The sequence below is a fragment of the Protopterus annectens genome, chromosome 1.part2 (assembly GCF_019279795.1).
Source record: "Protopterus annectens isolate FY-2018-M chromosome 1.part2, PAN1.0, whole genome shotgun sequence".
Classification (NCBI taxonomy): Eukaryota; Metazoa; Chordata; order Ceratodontiformes; family Protopteridae; genus Protopterus; species Protopterus annectens.
The window spans coordinates 1,169,906,214-1,169,922,224 of record NC_056727.1 but is presented as its reverse complement, the minus strand read 5'-3'; the positions used below and the strand labels follow the sequence as shown (position 1 = coordinate 1,169,922,224).

General features: G+C 42.1%; 1 protein-coding gene across 8 annotated transcripts in view; it reads right to left on the bottom strand.

The window, feature by feature from the left end:
* The window catches only part of LOC122792271 (kinesin light chain 1-like), a 1,642,552-nt gene that overhangs the window by 1,122,301 nt on the left and 504,240 nt on the right, over nucleotides 1–16,011 (bottom strand). For all 8 annotated transcript variants that reach the window (XM_044060030.1, XM_044060031.1, XM_044060032.1 and 5 more), the window contains one exon: nucleotides 10,945–11,175. In XM_044060030.1, coding sequence (XP_043915965.1) covers nucleotides 10,945–11,175 — 231 coding nt within the window. The remainder of the gene's footprint in view (nucleotides 1–10,944; nucleotides 11,176–16,011) is intronic.

The following is a 16,011-nucleotide window of genomic DNA, read 5'->3' as shown; positions in this document are numbered from 1 at the left end:
TAACCTCTATTTCTAGATGCGAACCCTTTAGTAATTAGATGGGCCACATAGGATTTCCCAACTACTTTGGCAATATGATTGTCAAAGGAGAGATTGCTATCTACCTGGGTCCCCAGATCTCTTATTACCTCTTCTGTATGTGGTAATTTGTGGGTGTTTTGTTTTTCCCAAACGGGGTGAATATGCATTTTTTGGCATTTAGCTCGAGGCCATGACTTTGATACCAGGTGTCCGTCTCAGTAAGGCCCTTTTGGAGGATGTCCATATCAGCCGGAGAGTCAATTGCGGTTTCCAGTTTGCAGTTATCGGCGAACATGGTAATCCATAGTCCTACTGTGTTTGCCTGTACTTCTGAGAAGTATATGCCGAACAGTAGGGGTTCCAGGACTGAGCCTTGCGGGACACCACTTGTGACTGGTTTAGAGTCGGACCTGGAGCCCACTATTCTTACTGTGTGAGTTCTATCTGTAAGCCAGTTGGCAACCCATCTCGTGACGTAGGGGTTTATGTTCAGGGTGGTGAGTTTTTCTGTAATACCTGAGTAGGGAATGGTGTTGAAAGGCTTGGCGAGGTCAAGGTAAGCTGTGTGAAACACCTTTCCCTCGTCTATGGCCTTGGTGACTGTCTTGAAGAAGTCAACCAGGTTTAGTAGGCATGATCTGCCCTTAAAGCTGAACTGGGTCAGGTCAAGTGTTTGGAGGTTCCCAATGTCTTTGTTAATGAGTTCCATGATGATGTGTTCCATAGTCTTGCAGACAAGGCTAGTCAGGCTTATGGGGCGATAGTTACCAGGGTCAGTTGCGGCCCCTCCTTTGTGGAGAGGAAAAAACGTTTCTGTGCACCATTCTATGGGCACGTAGCCTGTGGAGAGGCTGAGGTTGAACAGTGTGTTTAGGTGGGGGGTTAGTTTGTTCTGTAGTTCGTGCAAGACGCAGCCTGGGACACCATCTGGTCCCACTGACGCTGTGTTTTTGGCTTTTAAAAGGGCTGTTTTTCACCTGTGCGTCTGTGATTTTTGGGACACTACACTTTTCTGGTATAGTTGTGGGCCCTTTTGGGGGGTGAGAGGGAGGGGGATGAAGTTTGCACTGAATCTATCTGCCAGGATGTTGGCAATATCAGTAGGTTCAGTATATTTTGTGCTATTTTGCACTAGTTCAGTGCATATCTGCGAGCTGCCACTTAGATACTTAACACAGCTAAAGAAGGCTTTGTGGTTATCTTTTGAATCCTTGGCTATTTTTCTTTCGAAGTTAGCCTTGGATGATTTCATGAGGGACCCTAGTTTCTTACTGATACTGATCAGGGATGTCTTTCCTTCTTGGGATTTGCTTTTTTTCTGAACTAGTTTTCTCCTTCTATTGTATAGCCTGTTTATGGCAGGGGTCCACCAAACTGGTTTCCTTATCTTAGAGGAGTGAGTCTTGGTTTTGCTAGGGATGGCACGATCCATGCATCCTTGCAGGTGCTCATAGAGTGCATTTGTAAAGGTTTCTGCATCTTGGGCAGTATTATCCTTTAGCATGGGGGCTGCGAAACTTACCACCTCTGTCTTAAGTAAGGTGTGAAACTTACCACCTCTGTCTTAAGTAAGGTGAAGTTTGCTTTAGAAAAGTTTTTTACTGTGGTTTCCTTAGTTGGGGGTGGTGGTGGGGTGTGGACATACAGAGTGATTAGTTTACGGTCTGATCTAACCAGTGACGGGTTGACCTCTGGTGTGGAACACCTGTCGCCCATGTTGGTGATGACCAGGTCCAATATGTTTTCACCTCTGGTAGGGGAATTTACCAGCTGATCCAGGGCGTTTGAGTTGATGAATTCCAGGAAGCACTGGGCCTGGGAGTTTGTACTCGAGTAGTTTTCCCAGTGAATGGTAGGGTAACTGAAATCACCCAATATCAGGGTGTTCTGTAGGACCTTCATGTTTTCCAGTGTCTCCAGAAAGGTGGAGTGGTGATCATGGAGGGTGATCTGTAGTAGGCCACAATTTGCATTGCAGATTTGCCCAATGTTAGTTGCACATGGATGATCTCAGAGGTATCATGCTGCGCCACTAACCTGGAGGTGTAGGTATCCTTGATGTATATGGATACACCCCCTCCTTTCGTGTTTCAGTCCGTGTTCTGTGGCTGAAACGTGTGGTATGAGTTGCAGCCCAGTAGTACTGGGGTGCTCTCTGGAGCCTTGAACCAGGTTTCAGTTACTGCACAGATGACATTCTCCATACTGAGGAGTGCTTCGAGCGCTTGCATTTTGAGATTTAAACTCCAGGCACCGAGTAGCATAACCCTCGGTTTTTTGTTAGTTGTGCTGTTTACGGAGGTGGGTTTGACTTTTGAGCCTTGCCTAAAAAAGGCACTGTGGGGGCAGCAAGAGCCTTGGCCAGTATTCGAAAGCCTAGGGGTGACAGGTGCAAGCAGTCTCTTGCGAAGCAACAAGGCTTGTCGAGCATGTCGTCCCAGGCTGACAGACACTGAATCCCCTTTGAATGACACCAGAAGCTTACCCATTGTTGAAATTGATCATTTTTTCTTTATACTGAGGTATCATTCTTGGTGAGGGCAGGATGCTACTCAGGGTCAGGGTCATACCAGCCTGGGCTACATGATCAAAGAGCTCTTCCATATCTCTTTTCATGTAGTCCAGGGAGGTATGTCTCAGGTCATTCACACCAACACGAACAATGACAGAGTCATACTTGTACTTGTTCTGGAGTGACCAGTGACCTGAGTGCTTGTGTTATGTGGCAAATTTTGGCTCCCGACAGGCAGCTAACAGTAACCTTCTGCTTGTCCAGCCTAGTGAGTGGGACGTCAGTGTGCCTGACCATAAGAGTCACCTATTACTAGTGTGTTAGGTTTTTTGGACATGGGAGGAACCCTGCAGAGACAAAGGGAGAACATAAAACTCCAAAAAGGCATTGGCCGGAGGTCAGGATTGAACCCTGTAACTTGTGCATGGGAGGTGATCAAACCTTGTACATGGGAGGTGAAGACCCGAACTACTCTGCCATCTGATTAAGTTTTATTTTTTTGAAGGTGGAGCTTAGAACCAAAAATGTTAAGGCGCAGTGATTGCTGCACTAAGCTTAATGATGATGTCAGCAAAAAAGGAAATCAAACAGTAAACCAACTCCAGAAGAACAGCTCATCTATAATGCCAAGATGGCATCCTAAATGGTAACCATTTGAAATGTCGGGACCCACTGGAGCAAGTTCTGGAACACAGAGACTAAATGACCAAAATATCATATTATATACAATAAGCCCGAGATGCCATTTCTCAGAATATTCCCTTTTCTTTGAGGTATGGTGTTCTCAAAGTTGGTATATAGAGGTTGGGGGGGGGGGGCTTGGCCCCCCCTGCAAAAAGTTTTAAGGATAAGAGCAATTTTTCAAAATTCACTCTTCTCCTGTGTTTTCAGTCTTTTTTTTTTTGGCTTGTCGGCACTCAGCATGTTGAGTTTTTCAATAGGGAACCTCCAAAATACTTTCCATTTATGCTGGAATTTATGGTTCCAAACATATTCCTTTCCACCGATTCATTTAAATAGGCCAGGATCCCAGATTACATCATTAGTTCTGGACATGAGTAGGGATTAGCCTGAAGGAAGCTAAGGTAGGGTTTGGTAGACATGTGGATGAGGAAAGTTCCAGGGAACAGTTGAAGCTCAGCTGTGAGAAGCCAAAAAGAAAAAAAAAGTCAGTTCAAGTCATCTCAAATTCAAGCTCACAAGTGTGTTCACTGAAGGTTGTATCTCCCCCCACTCATCCAGAAGAAGGACATTCCAGATGATGGTGTGTTGAATAACAGAACATCTGTCTAACTGCGAATACAATGGGTTGATTTTTTTTGTCTCTCCAAATGCAAAACAGAAAGCATTTCCACGATATCTCATGAATAAAAATTATAAATGCAAAGTTAAACTGTCACCCTTTTAGCTACTATAAAGTCTTTAGTATCTAGAAGTAGAGAAAGCACAGTTGCGTAAAATCTTGCCATAACAGAAGAGGTGCTTCCCTTCAATGTTGCAGTATTCTTTACACTTGGGATCCTCCGCCAAGGGCAACGTCCAGCCAATATATCAAATCCTTAGGTTGTTACAGGGATGTTGTACGTCACACATATGTTCTCCACTCATAGCATAGGGAATAAAGGTGACGTATGGATGTGACTTCCTCAGACCTGAAAAGCCCCACGGGGAACAACAGTCCAAGGAGTAAAAGAGGAACATGTGCATCCAGAACGAAAAAAAGAAAAAAGAGGGAGGAGGGTGGTAGTGAATACTGCAACAGTGAAGGGAAGGACATCTACAGTTATAGTAAGATTTTACACAGCTGTACTATGTTTTCATATCACTGCTGCAGTATTACTTACACCAGGAATAATACAAAAGCTCAAGAGGAAACTTGGGAGGAGAAAGGTCCAGCAGACTCCTCAATAAAGCCATGCATGATAATGCTGGAAAATCTGGCTCTAGCCCTGGAAACCACATTCAACTTACAATGCTTGATAAATGTATGCATAGAAGTCACAGCCCTGGAAGAATGAGCCTTAACAGAAGTAAAAAGGCTTTTCCCATGAAAAAGTAACAAAAGGAAATGGCCTTAGAGATCCAGGAAGAAACCAGTTTGCTTAGAAACAGCCAAACTTAGAGACCTAGGATGAAAGGAAACAAAAAGTTGCTCAGATTTACGAATGGCTTTAGTCTTATCTAAATAATATCTGTGCTGTCTATGCAAATCCAAAGTGTGAAGAACCTTCTCACTAGGAGACTGAGCAGAAGGGAAAAAAGTGGAGAAATGAATAGATTGAATAAGAGACAACTCATTAATCACCTTGGGCATAAGAGAAAGATTAGTATGAAGAAACCCCCTGTCCCTATGAAAAACTAAAAAAGGAGATACAGCCATAAGGGTCTGAAGCTCTGACACCCTTATAGCTGAAGTAAGGGCCAAAAGAAGAGCAATCTTCTAAGTACAATGCTGCGAGGAAGCTAAAGCTGCAGGTCTCAAAAGGACCCAGAGTCAATTTTTCAAGAACAAAATTAAGATCCCAGGAAGGAGGAATAAGCTTCCCGGGAGGCCTAATATGAAGAAAGCCTTTAATAAATTGTTTGACCTCAAATCTAGAAGCCAAAGGAGGAGTCAAGACAGACAAGCAGATATAGCTGAAAGGCTGGCTTTAACTGAACAGTATACCAACCCAGCATTGCACAATTCACACAAATAGGAAAGAACTAAAGGAACTTCCAATAAAGTGGATCAAGCTTATGAGCAAGACTTCAAACAGAAAATCTCTTCCATTTGGACAAATAAGATTTCCTGGTAGTGGATTTCCTGGCCTCCTGCAGAACCCAAAGCACATCCTCAGAAAAACGGACCTAAAAGGGATCAAACCCCATCACCCACAGTGTCAGTTGAAGGGTGGACAAGTGGGAATGGATAAGAGACCCCTTGTTTTGTGTGAGTAGGCCCACCCTGTGACGTAACTTGTGATGATTGCCCTTGGCTAAATGCAGAAGAAGAGGGAACCAATGCTGTCTGTGCCAAAAGGAGTCCCCAATAAGATTTTGGGAGGGTCTTTTTCTATCTTGAACAGGAAGGACCTTCAGTATGACAGGAAGAGTGGTGAAGGCATAAAGAAACATCCCCTTCCAAGAAGAAGAGAGGGGGTTCACCTTCCAAGTCAAAGGGCATGGGTGCAAAAGAGAGGATGTTATTTGTTCACAGCGGAGGCAAAAAGATCTACCTGAGGAGTGCCCCACACGTGAAAAATGTCCTGAAACTTATCTCTGTGAATCATCCATTTATGAGTCTGTTATGGTCGGGTTTGAAGGAATATAAACAGCCTGAAGAGTCACCTGATACTGGACAGCCAAATCCCAAACCTGAAGAGCTAGTCTGCACATGCGCTAAGACCATGTGCCCCCCCTTGCTTGTGGATGTACCACATCACTGTGGTACCAGCTGTAAAGATTTTGAGGGGTCCAAGAAGTAACAGAGAATGGAAGGCCTAAAGAGCCAGAAGAAGAGCCCTCATTTCTTTGATGTTGATATGGTCCTTCTGATGAAGAGACCAAAGGCCCTGAACCCTTAGATGGACGAAGAAGCTCCCAATCCTATGTCTGAGGCATCCGAAAACAGTTCCTGAGAGGAGACTGGAGTCTGAAAAGGAAGCCCTGGGTTTACAGGCAGTTGATGAATCTGTCACTGAAGCTCTAGCTTGAGGCATGGAAGAAGTGGAACTGTAAAGTCCAAAGGATGAGACTTCAGAAACCACTGTAGCTTTCTCATATGAAGCCTGGCTAGAGGAAGCATAGGGATGGTGGAAGTCACATACCTCAAAGCCCTAGGAAACTCCCTAGCTGTAAGTGAGACTGGAGGAAGAAGGGACTGAAAAAATATGGTAAGAGTTAAAGCCAAGGGAGGTGGCAGGGATGCCAGCATAGGAATGGTCTGGAGCCTGCACCCAAGAAAAACATGATCTCAAGAACGAGTCGAAGGATTTTTGGAAATTTACTGTAAACCCAAGGCTCTGCAAGTGGCAAACAGCATAGGGAAGGTGCTGAAGTAAAGTCTCTGTAGAGGAAGCCTGAATGAGCAGGCCGTCCAGATAAAAAAAAATCTGCATTCCCCTCATCCTGCAAAAAAGCAATCACTGGAGCAAGAAATTTGATGAAGATCCTTGGGGAAGTAGAGAGGCCAAAGGGCAAAGCAGAGAACTGAAAATGCAAGGAAGAAACAGAGAAACGTAAAATGTTCCTGAAATGGGGATGAATAGGAATATAGAGATAGGCATCCTTGAGATCGAGAGAGATTATAAAGGCCTGAGGTTGAAGAAGAGGAAACAAGGTTTGAAGGGACAGCATCTGATAGGATGGAACCTTTAAATGGTGTTGAGCTGGGAAAGATCCAGAATAGGTTTCCAGGTGCCTTCTTTACTGGGAACCAGAAACATTCTGGAATAAAACCTTCTCCTTTTGGGAAGCAGAAACTGCTTGGACGGGTGCATTGAGACAAAAGGTTCTGAAGGAAAGTTGGAAAAAAGGGCAGCTTTTCCGGAAAGGGTTGAGGAATGGACAAAAAAGGAGGAAGGGATTTCCATACCATGTAATACCCCTGATGAATGATGGATAGAACCCAAGAATCTTGAATGATCCTTAATCATTTGTGAAAAGAGAGGGAAAGATGAAGAGATGGAGGAACCTGGCTTAGGAGGGAGAGAAGAAGATGGTCAGACAGAACCTGGTTTGTATGGAAAAGGAGGCTTCCGAGCTGTAGGAATCTGAGTAGATTTAGCAGAAGGAGCCCTTCTAGAACCCTTTTTACCTTTGGGAGGAGGGTAAGACAGTCTACATACAAAGGGAGACTCAGTGGGATAATTCCTCTGAAATTTGGGAATGGGGAGACAAAAATATGTTTCAATTCCTGCATAGCCTTACCCTTCTCCTTAAAAGACTTAAAAAGCTCAGCAGCTGCAGAACCAAACAGTTTTACTGTCAAGAGAAGCATCCATCAATTTGGCCTTAATATCATCACGAAAAGGCTGAAGGCAAAGCCAGGAATAATGACTTAACAGAAAACCAAAGGCAGCAGCTTTAGAAGAGGCATCAAGTTGTATCACAACTACATTTAATGGAATGACGAGCCACTTGAGAAGACAGCCCCAACAAACAGAGGGCTGAAACCTTCCCCTCAGATGCTGCAAGATCTGAAATAACTTGAAAGGCCTGAAAGAGAAGGGCTAAAACATACTTGTTCATATGGGTCTGGTAATTCACAACTCAAAAGGTCAGGGTAGCAGCAGTGTATAACATTTTGCACAATCTTTCCATGGCCATACTGTCCTTGTCAAAGGAAAGCAGTTTAACAGAAGACAAAGGCTTGGAATGCTTATCAGAAGAAATAGAAATAACACCAGCGTCAGCAGAGGGACACGTCTAAAGAAATTTACAATTAGGCATTTTATATTAGCCAAGATGGCAGCACCCTCTCTGGCTCTCGATATGCACTTTATGTTTTCGTGTCTTGCCGTGTAAATTTTTATCGGGTGAGTCTGCTTATAGCCGTCTAGTGAGCGGACATTGCCGTGAAAATGTTGGCGGTGTCAAAATGTGTAGTGTCTATTCGTCTGTTTTTTCTAACAAAATAACATGGAGCGGCATAAGCTGGGGCCTGCAACGGTGACCAAACAATGTGGAGTGTGGGAAACTGAATTTTGTTTGTTTTCTTTTTGAAATGGGATTTCTTAAATGCAGTGAAGGTTGAAGCAATGGAATATGGAGATGGAGATGGTCTGGGTGGTGGTCTGTGGTGTCAGCAGAGAGGATAGACTTGGTGGTTGCTGGTGATGGTGTGGTCAGTGAGGCCAGTCGGGCCTGCAGGTTGAGTGTTTGATAGACTGTGGTCGGAAAGCATCGGAAGGAGGAATGTTGGGAGTGGAAGTTGCTACGGATGATCGGGACTAAAGGTAGCGGTGGTTGCACTGATGAAAAAGGACTATTTATATAATGTTGATCTTCGGTTGGTTCTTTGACTGTTGTGTTACTTCTGTTTAATGTTACATGTGGCTGAATTGTGTTGTGCTGTTACGTTATTATGTATGAGCTTGGAGGAATATAATTTCGTTCAGCTGTACTCCGCATGATTGAATGACAATAAAGTTTGCTTTGCTTTTACTTGCTTGCTTTATAAAACCTATCAGATTTTTTAGCAGCAGGGGCTGGGAATCAGTAGCTTGAGAAGCCACTGATAATGTGTCCAACAAAGCAGCAAGAACAAGAGGAACAGTAGAGGGCTTAGAAGACTACGTTTGGAGTAATTCATAATACTTCCTCTGAACATCAGAAAGCAGGGTGCAGTCCCACTTAAAAATTTCATCATACAAAAGACAGCATCTCCAAAGGAAATCACCACAAAAGAAGAGTCTGGACTAATACAGTCCTCTTCCTCAGAACCACAATGCAACAGAGAGGGAATCTGGGAGGAATACGCCACAGACACTTCATCAAAGTCTAAGTCCTCACTGGAAGCGTCCTGCTCCCCGGGCCTCTTTAATGGGTCAAAGGACTGGGGGAGGGGGTCAGGAACACAGACTCCCTGAGGGGGCTTCAAGGCCTTGAGAATATTAAATACCCCTGTGTAAAATCCTGGTATTCACGCTGAGGATCTTTAGGAGCAGGGGAAATGTGCATTGTTTTCTGCTTCTTCTTTAAAGGGGCATCAACCCTAAACATCTTAGGAGGTTCGGACCCCTGCCAACACTCAATCAACGTAGTGGGAATCTCCTCCCCAACAAGAATCTGCAGAACACCCCTCGGATATTAACAGCTATGGTTCCCCTTAACATCTGAAATGGATGTCTGCAGAGCCTATGAGGACGTGCAAGAAGCCAGATCCATCCCAGCCTCCAGAGTCGTCATAGCAGAAGAATCCAATAGAAAAATAGATGATCCTCCAGGCGTTCACCAGCCTCAGAGATGTCTGGGAGAAGCAGTACAGCAGTGGAAATCATTGGTCCTCTTCTTAGCATTTGGATGACCCATGGGCCAGGACATTTCTGCCATTGTACTCTTTGCTAACAACTTAAGATGCTGGTTTTCCAGGTAGATGAATAAGAAGAGATGACTAGAAAGAGTTTTAGGGACAAATGATTTGACAAATAGGGTACGACATATGGTCATGAGAGGCACTTAAGCAAAACAAACAGTGCTCATTCATGACAGTCATTAAGAGGAATCTGTCTCCCACACTGGCATTTTCTCTTTCTGGATGACATGCAACCTTACAGCACAAGGAAAAAGGCTTGACATGAAGAAAAATCCCAATGGGGCAATTATCTGAAAAGCCTTGGTAACCAGCAGATTAAGGAGCATTGAGACAGACAACTAAAGATGAACTTTGGACTGGTGGCAAAGAAGTTCTCAGAAAGGTACATCCATATGTCACCTCTATGCCCTATGCTGTGAGCAAGGAGCATGTGTGTGACATACAATGTTCCTATAACAACCTAAGGCTTTGGTATACTGGCCAGACATCGGGCTACCCTTGGGAGAGGATCCCTAGTGTAAGGAAAACTACAACAGTGATATGGAAGGACATCTACTCTTACTTCAGATATTCAAGCAATTGTTCAAAAAGGAATATGAAGTACCATTTGATTAGTTCAAGAAGTTGGGGAGTGTATACATGCCTTTTTTTAAATGCTTTTTCTTCTTCCAACCCTGTGTCCAAGTAGCCCATCCACCCAAAATGACCTACTCATCCTCCAATTTCCTCCTACATCTGAAGTTACTAAAAAAAAGAAAAAAATGGCAACAGCTGGTGGGCACAGCTGTCATCCAGCAGGGATATCTATTCTTGCATTAAAAAGCATCCTCTCCCCAAGGTGGTCAATGTGTGCATTTGCTGAAGACAGGGCTTGCTGTGCCTTCCACACAGCAAGTACATATTTACACACACAATTAATTTAACAGTTTTTACAGCTTGGCACATCCCAATTGCACATCTCTGGCCAATAAGCTACATGCTACAGACCTGTTCTGCAGCAGGACCTGGTGTTTCAGTGGGAAAAACTGTCGCCCTATGCCCATGATGAATAAGTAGTTGTCAGTTGCTCACTCTAACACCCTCTGATGGCTCTTCCAGCACATGTGACTCAACTACCCATGGTCACCTTGGGTGCAGTCAAGGCTTTAGCCATCTGTACAATGGAGATGGTTCTGTATGCCCTACAGTTATCTTTACTTTTATTTAACTATCAAAAGTATTTTCTCAATGGAGTTGACCATAAATATTATTTGGTCTTTCATGGTCATTTTACTAGAAGTCTCCGCATTAACTACCAGGAAGTGTTTGCTTAAACTCCACATTAATAATCTGGAAGTGTTTACTTTATAAGAGTTATTAATGCCACTTGTACTATTAAGATATTAGCCCTTACCGAAGGTGAGATATCATCATCATATTTCTTTAGCTGATTCATGAACTCCAAGTGTTTTTTCTCTTCCTCCAGCTGAGCCACAGTCTGTTCACTACGCTGCAGCTTCTGTTGAGTGTTGGCCAACTCATCACGCAGCCACTGGTTCTCTTGGCAAAGCCGTCTCACTTGTGCCCGCAGCTTCTGTTTCTCAGATTCTACTGCATTAAGGTGATTGGAAAGTGCCATCATTACCTAAAACAAGAACAAAATGTTAAGAAGTATGTTTCCATCTCTATTAAGAATTTCTGAAACAAACAAAATTTATACTAAAGCCATACACCTGAACACTGAGTATGTATACATGTAGGTAGGTAGGGAGGGAATTTTTGTGCGACCGGTGTGCTCTTCATTGTGAAAATAAGATATGCTACACTAGCTCTGGTTTCAGATATGAATTATACATATTCCACAAAACACAGTCTCAGTTTAAACATTAGTATATGGACCAAGCTGCCTTAAGTACTCATTTACTATAACATCACCACTGAATCAAAGTTAAGTCCATGTCACAGCAAAGTGAGATGCTGTTCTTTTTACTGACCCATCCTAAGATAATCTGACATTTCTGACGTTAGACTACACAAAATGTATTCTAAATTAATGTAAACCAGTGAAAAATAAACAAAGACTGGGAGATTCCCCAGTGAGGTACTTATCTTTACAGAACTCCTAAGAAGGCCACACCATACTGGACTACTGACATCAGTACTGAGATGCACACAAACACACACTGAATTACAGCATGAAATATCTACTATAGCATGAGCAGACATCAGTTTTATTCTGGAGATGCCCTGACACTCCAGATGGGGCAGCATCTGTGATGCATAGAGAGAAGGGTGTTGGATGCTTAAGTCCACCAGATATCTAGGACTTTTGTAGCTGACGTCCCAGTAATCAACACTACTGCAACAGCAATCTTAATGAAGATTGTTTTTTTAATTTCCCACTTCCTGCTGACCATATGTTTGGCTGGTGTAGCTATACCCATTTATTCCCTGGGGTAAGAACTCTGCTCACTTATCCCTATATGGGTAAAAGACTACTGCAACAAGGCCTTCACTCAGGTAAGTATCAGGAATGCCATTGTCTTAAATCACTTCTTGACATCTGACTGCAGTCCAAGGGCCTATAACAATACCCCCACATCAAGGGCACTCTTCTGCACAAACACAACAAAAGCTACAATATGGATGCTTCCTGCCAAGTGAAGTGCACATCCCTGCCACTTGGCGTATCACTCACCCAATTCTGCAGATGTCAACATTGCAGAGGACCTTACCAGCATGCTCGTCCCAAGATGGGCAAGCTGACCATTCACTTCATCTTCCCTTACCAGCTCCTACAGACTGTCCCATTCCCAAACACCCACCTATTGCCTCCACCAAGGAATGAATGGGCCAATGGACTACCACCCTGATGTAAGAATGAATGGGTCCACTGGATAGATTAAAGGGAGTAACTGGGCATATCCCACAGACAACAAGCCAAAGATGATGAAGGATTCTTCCTAGATGAATCAACATATGTTGTTTCTATTGAATCTGCCTACAGACATATGACAAACTGCTGCATCTAAGTACCATCACATATACGTATGTATTCATTTCACTATTTCATTTCAGTGACCACATTAGTCCTACTGGGCAAGATTAGAGAAGAGACCTAATATTATTTACAAACATAGCAAAACAAATTATCAGAACAAAAATGCATTATTTAAGGGCTATAACACTGACATTTGAGTAAGAGGCTCCCACAGCTAGGCTTTACTGTTGTATACACAAAAACACACACACACTTATATATATATATATATATATATATATATATACACAGACATATATACAGATACATATATACATAGATGCACACACACACACATACATACATATATATATATATATATATATATATATACATACATATATATATATATATATATATATATATATACACACACACACACACACACACACACACACACACACACACACACACACACACACACAAGTGTGTATATTAGAATATCGGCAGTGGAATACATAGCCTCAGAACACTATAGTAGAATTTAGCGGCCTACTCTTTTGTATTTATGTTTAAATCAGAACACAAAGTTATAAATGAAATACTGTATGAGGGTATTATAATGGAGTTGAGGTGAAGTTTAGGGCTGCAATATATGACAAATAATGACATATTTTGCTTTCATGTTTGATTAATGATGGGCGATGACTGCCCCAATGCAAGGAAAGGAAAAACAGCTTGTATAAAGTAAAGGATAGACAGTTGAGAAAAACTTGCATTTAAGAGCTTGATAAAGTGTAACCTAAAGATTTGTGGGAGCTGATGTTTATTTATTTACTGACATCTGATTACCGAAAAAGTCAGACTGGGTAGGAGCCCATTTTCAGCGGTGGTCCAGGGAGAAAACCTCCAAAGTATTACAAAGTATTTTAAGAATAACTTTGTAGACCTTAAAATAATATAAAAAACAACGCCAATTTAAATAATTATACCATATTAGAAATAATATGAACACATTGCTTAAGAGTAGATACAAATATATAACAATAATTTAAATAGTTAAGAGAAATGTTTGCCAGTTTATAGAGATATTAAAGGTAAGTTAATATAATACAAACAAGAATTGCAATACGAAGTGAGAAGAAAAGCAGGCTTATGATATATTGAGACAGAAAGCTAGTGGGAGAGAAACTGATAGAAGTAAGAAAGTAGCCAGTGGGAGAGAAACTGATAGAAGTAAGAAAGTGAGTGAAGAACGGAGAGTAAGGAGAGTTAAGGTATGAATAGGTATTTGCCCACATTTAGGGATATTGTTTACCTTGGTGTTGAGCAAGAGAGTCTTTCAGAATGGTTTAGAAGGATAGGATGAAGGGTACTGACCAGACAGCTAGAGATAAGGAGTTCCAGGCCTTAGCAACATGGTACAAGTACAGAAAATGCCCAGCAGATTTGACAGGTTTGTGGACAGACAGTTGTTTTGGTCACTGGATCATAATGACCGACAGGAAACATAGTTGTGCAGAATGTTACTTAGTGTTGGACAAGTAGATGGATTCTGGATAATTTTTAAATGGTAAGAAGCTGTGTTTATGTTAGTTAATGGGGTAGTTCTAACCAATTTAGGCTTTTTAGTACTATACAGTGGTGGGTTCTGAAAGAAGTATTTGCTGCAAATTTAGCAACTTTTTGTGATGCCTGAAGGTTAGTAAGGATGGGAGCAACATAAAGAAGTGTGGGGAGGAGATAAGTAGTGGCAAGTGTAGCTTTACTTCCGTCAGTGAGAAATTTTTTGGCTCTGTAAAGCATCCCTAGTTTCTGATGAGTTTTTTCGTATGCAATTTTGTATATACAGGTCGAATTTAAGATCATCCACTATCATCCCTAATAATTTGCTATGAGAAGTGACTTGAATGACTGTATTATCTAGACAGAGGACTTTAAATTTTGTTTTTTCATTAGAGGGGGATATGTGGAAAAAAAGTATTAGTTTGTTTTTTTTAGGGTTGAGCATGAGCTGTGAGTTACAAAGCTAAGCTTCACTTGTTGTTAAAGCTTCCAGAATAATTTTCTGGAGGTGTGCCACGATGTCAGATGTGCAAATGAGTGTGGAGTTGTCTGCGTACTATATCAGGGAGACTTGTGTGGATGTGGATGTGTGGAGGGTGCTGGTGAGATAGTTAAAAAGGAGGGGACAAAGGACAGAACTTTGTGGTACACCAGTGTGGCAGGAAGGTACAGAGAAATACTGGAGTGTCATTTTACTGACTGACACCTATTGGACAGTTAGCTTTTGAATGACAAAAGGTTGGTCTGAGGGGTCCATATTATTTCTGCGAAAGATGTCTCCATCAAATCCCTATTCATCGATCACTGCCCATCAAAGTGCCATTCAGTGAACATTACAATGAACTTCTTTCCTAGAGAAAGACACTATATAGCCACCATCTACGTCCTGACACTCCCCCTACTTATATATATATATATATATATATATCAGTTCTGAGATTCCACTACAGTGGGGTAAGGGTTAATTCATGATGCTGGCCACCTAGTTACTTTCCCAGGGAAAAACTCTTGATGTATTGACTGTTCGCTGAATGCAGTGTTCGATGTAGTCGTGTCGATGAATAGGGATTCGATGGAGAAGCCTTTTGCAGAAATAATACAGACCCTGGTCTGAGACAGACCTAATGAGAACATCTTAAGTACAAGTTTGCTGTGACAAACTGTCTCGACCTTTACAATGACCATGGGATGGTGGGGGAAATTACTTTTTTTTTTGCCTTATGTTAAATACAGAGTTTTAAACTCCTTATGCAGGCAACATCAGGTATAATGACAATTCAGTCAGAGGCAGTAATGTTTTGGTGCTTATGTCATTAATAAAACTAGATATGCAGATACTCTGCATGTTATCTTATCAGTCTACATTTAATTTGGAAATACTTTTGTGCTAGTGTTTTACAACTGCCTTATTTACTTCACTGTAAAAATATTACCATTTATTTATTTTTTTTATAAATATCTTTGCATCTTCGATTCTTTTATCCAATCAAAAAGTTTGCAAGCACTTAGAGAACATCACTCATACATGGCAGCCAACATAAATCCTAACATTCATAGGTTCATAGGTAGATACTAGGCTAACTGCCCTAGGGCATTTATAAGCCTAGCCAGAGTGTATTTGGCTTCCGCCTCCCTATTAGATTAGCCTACTGTGCCTCTGTAAAGTAGGTCACAGAAGGTACTCTTTTAAGATTAGTTTACTGTGCCTCTGTCTAGCAGGGACATAGGAGAGATCCCAGGGGTGAATTTGTGATTTCCCATCCACGCGTCCAAATTTCGCTTGAAGAGGGTCAGCGAGGGGCTATGTCTAACATGAATTGGGATTCTATTCCAGAGTGAGGGGAGCCTCAGGGAAATGAATCTGTCCCTCCAGCATGTCCTATTTATTTTTGTGCTGAGGTTTAGGTCCCCGGAGCGTGTAGCTCTAAGGGACTT